The following is a 7,782-nucleotide window of genomic DNA, read 5'->3' as shown; positions in this document are numbered from 1 at the left end:
TGCTTGATCATCAGCAAGGGGGTGACTAGGGATGTACGCGGGTCGAGCTACTCAACGACTTGGCTTGAACTCGATTTAATCGAGTTCGAGGCGAGTCTCGAGCTATTCAATTATACTTTGAAATCGAGTTTGAGTCAGGATTTTGCGACTTGTACTCGTCGAATCGGATATATTTAATTAATATATATATAATTTACATAATATATATGTATTATAATTATAAAATAACCGTTATAGATTTACAATGTACTCTTTTTAATAATAAAATTTCATAATGACAAAAAAGAATAACATAATTGTAAAAGGTCTAAAAAGAAAAAATGTTGGGAAAAAGCGAAGAAACGATGGAAAATGTGCCAAAAAATTGTGAAATGCTTCGGACTTTAGTTTCTCTTTCTCCCTTCTTCTCTGTTCGAACTTCGAACCACTGAGTGACTTCTCAACCCTATCTCCGTTACTCTCAATCTCTCACTCGTCGCCGACGCCGTTGCTCGCCGCATCTGTCAGCCTCCATCGCCATCGCTACAGAGTTGGTTGACATCGGAGCTAATTTGAAAAGCGAAGAAGAGAGAGAGAGCTCGCTGCATCTGGTTACTGGTATGTCTGCCTCTGCTCTAATGTGCAATACCGTCTCATTCATTGATCCCGCACCCATTTAAATCCAACGGTCCACAACCTCTCAATTTCCCCCACAGATTTCTAATCCTATGGCTGCTTTGCCGATCTCCATGATATGAACACCGCCACACCACTCAAGTATTTATTAGCGTTATTTAACATTTCTGTTGTGTTGTTAGTAGTTACCAAAACAAAAGGTAGCAGTAGTTGTTAGTATCATAATTTATTCCGCTGTTTGTTGAATTCTTCTGCTGGGTTGAGGACATAATGACAGCATATTTTCTCACCTTGAATTATACGGTTGGAGGAGATTTAAAATATCCAGTCATTTTCCTTCAAAAGTAATTTTGACAGGACCCTATTTTGTCTGTTAAAGCTAATGGTGGAGAAGAAATTTGGGTCTGAGGACTTTGGATATTGTTCCTCCCCCCTTCCGATTGATAGTTGCCCCTCTACATAAGGGCCCGAATGGATCAAGTTCTCAATGTGATAAAATGGTTGGCTTAATTCACGAAGTAATGATTAAACATTATTATTAGCATGGGACAGAGAGTAGAATGGGACAGAACAAAGGTGGTGGAAATGGAATTGGTGTTATGCCTTGGAGACAGGAACCGGGTGACTGCAATATGGTCAAACCTTGGGCTTTGATTTGTAATTTGGCCGAATCTTAAGGGAGCTAAATGTAATTAACCAAAAAACGGGAAGTGATTTTTTTTTTTGGGTTTCTTGTTTTCTTTCTTTCTCTCTCTTTCTTTGGATTTATTCTCTAACTAGTTCTTAGAAGCTCCTCCACGCCAGAAGTCCATTCTAAAAACCCCTAATTTCAGAATTCAACTAGAATTTGACGAAGAATCAAAAATTGCTGGCAAGGATAGTAGGAGTAAACACTTCTGAGCTGTTCCCAAACTTTATCTGCCTGAATTTTACAGGTAATTTTTTCCTTTATTTTTTTGCCTTTTATTTTAGTGGTTTTAGGATCAGATCAGATAATTGTATTCATACATGCTCTCTGGTTAACATCGTTTGCTTGCCTAGACACCAAAATTTAATTGATTCTTGAGTTAACTTTATCCATGAATCAATGTTCTTTTTCCTTTTTTTTTTAATCTTCCTTTGGTCCTTTTATTGTTGGGGAATTTAGGCAAATTGGCAGGGGGTAGATATACACTTTGGGTTTACATTTTTTTTGTTCAGATTATACATCCTATGTTTTCCTTGGTTTCAATTTATCTTACAGTGCCCAAGTGAGGAAATGTTTGTATCCTGATGGCTTATGGTTATTTGGCATGATTAAATCTGTAAATTGACTGATATCATTTTTCTAAAACGCAAATTGAAAGGGAAAATGTAGAATTCTTGTAGATTTTTTTTTTCAAATTTTTATGGCGCCTTTTTTTTTTAAAAGGTGTTTTTTCTTTTAATAACAGGAAGAGTGAATTTAGCAAGGCAAGCATTACATAATTCCCATCTGAAATTTAAAGTTCTTGATGTTCTTACGTAGGAAAGATGATACCTAAGCCACTTATCTTGTTCTTTTTTCTTACTTTATGTGATTATTTTGTTGTGGTCAGTTACCTCCATGATATCACCAATGTCGATGATGACTCCGTGAATGGGTTTAGTCATTAGTGGGTGCCCATTATTGTTTTTCTTGATTTGCTGACCTTGAACTTCACTGACTTGAAATATTAAGGTCAGTCTTGTTGTATTAGAGTGTGAAGGTCTTTCGTTTTCCAATCTGTGCTTATTGGAAGGAGGATAGATTCTCTTACTAATGGAAAATGCAAACTAGGATGTATGAATAAATATGATTTCTTGAACTAGTAATAAACTCTGAAAGATGATACTGCACTTTGAATTGAAGAAAGAGTGAGCATCCCTTTGCATATAGACAAAAGACTCCAATTTGAGTAATGTCATATTACCGGCAAGAGTTTCAGTAAATGGAATCTGTCCATGAAAGTTGTGTACTTAAGTTTTTCCTTTTAGCTTTAAGTGTAAGCAAATTTGTTACAAGATTTTCCTTATCTTGAGTAAGATATGCTAGCTGATGGTAGATCTGCTTATGAGTTCTACTGTTGAGTTTTTATCAGCTCTTCTGATAAATAAACAGCATTAGTTGTATCTTTTTGATAAAGTATGGTTTTCCTGCATAACACTTCTGACTCATTGCATTTCTTTTCTTTTTGCATTTTCATGCAGTAACATGCAATAAGATGTAGCTGCATGCTCTTTAGTAAATATGTCTAATGTTTAGTCTTATTTTGAAAAGTGGATATCCAATAGTTTTAAGTTCCATGCAGGTATTGATCTGACAACGTAATTGTTGTTATTTCTTCTATTTCCGTTCCCTTTTCATTTTTCTCCTTTTTTCTGAAAGAAATCCTGGTTTGCAGTTTGGGAGGGTCCTAGTGCAGAACATAGAAAAGTGCTGTTATTTAATGGATTTCTTTTTGGGAATGGGGATGGAAAGTAGGGGTAGGGATAGGAGTACAAGGTTGTCAAGTTAGTTGTAGTAGCTGCAACAGCATAACAATTTCAAAATAACAGGAAAAGAAGCTGAGCCAAGAGTAATTAATTGACTGTGTATGATTTTTACTCTGTGCTTCTTCCTGTTTTAAATACTCCTTGTAGTTTCTAGTCTTTAAATTCTTCAGAAAGGTTGTTGCGAATGACATAAGTGTTTATGTTTTCAGCTGGTGGCGGCGAATATGGATGGTAATATACAAGCTATAAAGAAATGGATTGTGCTCTATCCTATCTACATCAACTCAAAGAAGACAATAGCTGAAGGCAGGCGGATTAGCGTCAGCAAAGCATGTGAAAACCCTACTTGTGTTGAAATCCATGATTGCTGTATTCACCTGAAACTTCCGTGTGCTATTGAGGTATGTTATTGAGCACTTTCATTTAAGTTTCCATCTCTTTGTTGCAGTTTGCAAAATTGTGTTTTACATCAACAAAGAGCTTGATGGATTGCTAATTTGATAATATGAATTTTCTTATATACTTTTATGAATGTAGTTTGATTTTTGGGCATGTACACAACTCTCGTAGGTTGACAAGGCATATCCACGTGATTTTATGCAAAGGGGACGAGTAAGGGTTATGTTAAAAAGGGAAGATGGAAGTCTTTTCAATCCAGCCATTTCTTCTAGTAAGGACTGACTTTAAATTCTTAGCTTTGTAAAGATTTGATTTATTTATTTATTTGTTTATTGATTGAGCCGCGAGTTAACTCGGCATGTGGCTAAACTAGTTACTTCAGATGTTGAATGCTTCTAATTTTGTTGATGCAATATTGCATGGAAGATATTCATAAACAAGCTGTTGGCAGTTGTCTGAGATCGAAAATGAATAATCCATCATAATTATGCTCCTCCTAGTTATTTTGACAGAGGTTCCCCACCCCTTTCCTTCTCCTCCTCCTCCCCACTCTTCCAAACTGCATGAGAACCAAGTATAAGAGGTTGGGGAGGAGGAAGGAAGGAAGAAGCAAAGTTTTTCAGAATAGCAAAAAATTCACTAACCACACATATGTCTAGATAGTTAAGAAGTATGTGATTTAGTATTTCAGAATCATAAATTTGGAAAAGATGTGTAAACTTGGAACTACAAGATGACAGCACCATTTATTTTGGAGATGTATTAAAATGTTTTTGTGCATGCTAAACAGAATACTGGAGATGGCTATCTGCAGTTTCGAGTTCGAGTAGAATTAACAAGGCTGGATATTGGCTTTGATTAATTAAAATTTTTGGTTGCATTTTAAATAGCACTAATAACAGTTGTAAATGATACAATGCAGTTTAAGTGTTAAATGGACGGAATAGCTGCAATGAATATGCTGGGATAGAGGACGTAATTCTGGACTATTGAAGTTGATTGTGTTGGTTGAAATACTGTGCTGTTTTCTTGGTTTACCTTTGAGAATTTCTGGCATAAAACAGTGTCTATATTGCTGTCTGATGTATATGTGAGTCCCTCACAAACTACTTTTGTTCAATGGATCAGTTATAACTAATCTTATATATATATATATATATATTGATGTTTCCTTCTTGTTTGGTCGGTATACGTGACAATCTGAAACAATAGTTCAAGACCTTGAATTTTGCATATGCATTGATTTTCTCATTATACTATTCTATATTTTGCATGAATTTATGTGGATGTCAATTCATTGATAAGCCAAAATTGGCGTTTAATCAAAGGTATGATGCATGTGGTGAACCATTGTGCTTTGTATTGATAGTGCTAGATTTAAGTTGCATAGGCTCCACATTTGCAATACAAAGTTTTCTCTAGCATTTTGAACTTTTATGGGACAATAGGAATCACATGGTTTGACATCACATGTTTGTTAACTTGTCAATATGTGGCAAATAGGTAAGTTGGAAAGATGTGGGTTGAAGAATGAGGCAATACATAATGAACTCGATAATTTATAGTTGAAAGATATTGAAAAGGAAGTGGAAAACAGACATGCTTCTTCTGCCATAGAGGAGCAAGACAGATCAGTGCTGGAGGCTTAGATGCACATGAAATTTGAAAGACATTAGAGGGTTGAAGAAAAGGCCAAGTGTTTTTGGCCCATACATGCACCTGTATGTTTTATAGTATGGGAAATATGGAGGTGTTCAAATTTTGTGCAAAAGATTAATAATTAAATCACCAAATATGCTAAATATGCTTCAGTAATAAGTTGGAGATTTCCAAGTTATCTACACTTACTATATGTATTAAAATTCTGAGATGCATTAAAATTCTGGAAGTTGTACAGTGAATTCTTACTATGAAATACTTCCTAATTGATCATATTGCTTTTAATGAATTCAATCTCTTAGAAGTCAATATTCTCATTAGAGGGAGAAAAGATATTGTCTTATGTTGCTTAATGCGTGTTTTATGTGGTAATATTTCTTTTTTAATTTTATATATAGATATTTGCCAGACCATGGGAGGCAGTTTTTGGTACATGGATGTCACTAATAACTTCTTTTTTTGAAGTGCACAGTCACCCACAAAACTATCTCAGATTCTCGTTCATATTATTGAACCTTTTTTTTTTGTCTCGTCCAGTCCACTGAGCTTCAACTAGGCCATTCTGTTAAGTTAGATGGAAAATAGAACACATGAGAAGGAAGTGCAATTGGCACATTTACACCATTTCCCTTTTAAATGATCCTCAAAATTGATTAATGACCTGAAACCTGTAGTCAGCTTCTCCTCTCCTAAGTCTGTTTCATCTTCTTCTTTGGCAGCTGGAAACTGGCAGCAGACTGTTGCCCTCCTCTCTCTCACAAACACACACAAATCACACAAAAATATTCATAGGAAAACTTTTCCAGAAAAATGGAACAGATAAGGAAGTGCAAAACCTAACCAAGTAGAGAAAATCTTAAGCGCACATTGATCTTTTTATTTTGTGGGGCATTTTTACACACACACGTAAAAAGAAAGAGTGAATCTGTCCCATGAGATTTAAGTAATTGGGCCACAATTTTTTTTATTAAAACCAACATTCAATTCATATTAATTTACACAACATTCAGATTTGGTTAGCCCAATGTGACATTTTATCACACAAGAAAGGGTGAAGTGGGTGCAATTGGGCCACATTCAGACTTGGGTCTCTACTCTCTCCCCCTTATATCCCTTCATCGCAGTTGTTTTCTTTGCTGGAAATTTCATCATTTTTGGCTTGATGCTCTTTGTCAGTGCCTTCTTCGACAGAGCCTTTTTTGCTTGTCTCTGGCACATTAACAAGAATTATAGAACCCAAGTGAAAAGGTGTATCATTGTCTTTTAAAAGATAAAGTCTCTCCTTTCTATGAACTTGTGCTTCAAGATAGTCTGGTCCTCACGCAATTTTTTCATTTTGTCTATCTTTGGAAGCCTTTGTAATGCCTATGACAGGAACCCTATATAATGGCTGCTTAATACACTTCAGTGTTGTTACTTTTGTTGCGTATTGATCTCGAACATGAGATTTTAGGTTTTTAGAACTTTCAGTATTCAAGTAATTTGAATATGTAGTGCTCTTTTTATGGGCTTGTCTGGAGAAATTTAACGAACTATGAAGGTCTATGCATGCCTTGTGCTGGTTTTGTCGTTTGGAATGCTCAGAATACAGTATCTGTTTTGGTTATCCTTTGTTTCTAATGTTGGTTCATCATGTAGGGAAACAACTGATGCTCCGTGTTGCAGAATTGGTCCCCAAACATTCGAATAGGACCAAAAAGCAAGAACCTGCGACATCTTCAGCGGCTGGCCCTTCGAAGCCTGCAAAGGGTGGAAAGAAGAAGAGATAACTTCATGAAACTCATGATGGTTATTTCCACCATATTTGGTCTGAACATGATGTATTTTGGAACCTGTCACATCATTTTTATCTTTTCCTCAATTTAAGATGCGTTCAGGGTTGCAAAAAATTTTGGGATCTGAAGCCCTGCCTCTATTATATCCTACTACCTCTTGTTGCGGACCTTTCTTGCTTGAATGGCAATCTCATAGAGCTCATTCTTCGTTGGCAAATTCTTGTATTCTCGTTCCGCTGATTTAGAATTGTTTTGCTCTTCCATGGGTTGAATTATATCGGATTAGTTATTGAACCTAATTATGTTCAAGTTTGTAGACATTTAAAACAGGAGTTGGGTCCTGAAACTAGCATCCCATGATAACCTTTGATATTTTTCTAGGAGGAAATGACAGCTGCTTGCTTGACTATGTAATTCTATGTGCATTAGTCGAAAAGATCCTCTGCATCAGCAAACTATTTCAACGAGCTTGTGTATGAGCTTTGTTTGTTTAGTTTAGTGAGGTTGAAATTAAAATTTTGCTTCTTTATTTTCTTAGCCATGCTTGAATGACTTTATATATCGAAAAATTTTTGTTTATATATTATAGTAATTTTGTTCCCACACTTCCAAAAAGGGGAAAAAAAGCCCCCACAAGCTTTCAACAAAAGATTTAGTAACATTTCTATACTTTTTTTTTTTTTTTTTTATGTTCCCGCGTCCGCAAAAGTAAACAAAGTGCAAAACCCTTATCGAAATCAGCAAAAAACATTCAAAAATTAGCAGACAAGAAACCCACCCATTGATCGAAGAAAGTGACTCGATTTTGCCTTAGCTATTCTTCTCCATTTTTTCTCGCATC

General features: G+C 35.6%; 1 protein-coding gene across 3 annotated transcripts; it reads left to right on the top strand.

The window, feature by feature from the left end:
- Nucleotides 1-369: 369 nt before the first annotated feature.
- LOC113702446 (signal recognition particle 19 kDa protein-like) lies at nt 370-7,240 on the top strand. 3 transcript variants are annotated; one of them, XM_027223662.2, is made up of 5 exons: nt 380-597; nt 1,449-1,550; nt 3,318-3,509; nt 3,679-3,778; nt 6,805-7,240. In XM_027223662.2, the coding sequence occupies exons 3-5, from the start codon at nt 3,333-3,335 to the stop codon at nt 6,933-6,935; spliced, it is 408 nt and encodes a 135-aa protein (XP_027079463.1). In that variant the 5' UTR covers nt 380-597; nt 1,449-1,550; nt 3,318-3,332; the 3' UTR covers nt 6,936-7,240. The 3 variants fall into 3 exon arrangements, with proteins under 3 accessions (XP_027079464.1, XP_027079463.1, XP_071915738.1); XM_027223663.2 differs by lacking the exon at nt 1,449-1,550 and having other exon boundaries at nt 370-597; XM_072059637.1 differs by lacking the exon at nt 380-597 and having other exon boundaries at nt 1,367-1,550; nt 6,805-7,158.
- Nucleotides 7,241-7,782: the final 542 nt, after the last annotated feature.

Source organism: Coffea arabica, chromosome 7e (assembly GCF_036785885.1).
Source record: "Coffea arabica cultivar ET-39 chromosome 7e, Coffea Arabica ET-39 HiFi, whole genome shotgun sequence".
Classification (NCBI taxonomy): domain Eukaryota; kingdom Viridiplantae; phylum Streptophyta; class Magnoliopsida; order Gentianales; family Rubiaceae; genus Coffea; species Coffea arabica.
This window is presented reverse-complemented; position numbering and strand designations above follow the sequence as displayed.

Coding starts and splice junctions, on each gene's coding strand:
- LOC113702446 (XM_027223663.2), top strand. CDS start 3,333: ATGGATGGTAATATACAAGCTATAAAGAAATGGATTGTGCTCTATCCT. Junction 3,510..3,678: donor AACTTCCGTGTGCTATTGAG/GTATGTTATTGA, acceptor CAACTCTCGTAG/GTTGACAAGGCATATCCACG. Junction 3,779..6,804: donor CAATCCAGCCATTTCTTCTA/GTAAGGACTGAC, acceptor TTCATCATGTAG/GGAAACAACTGATGCTCCGT.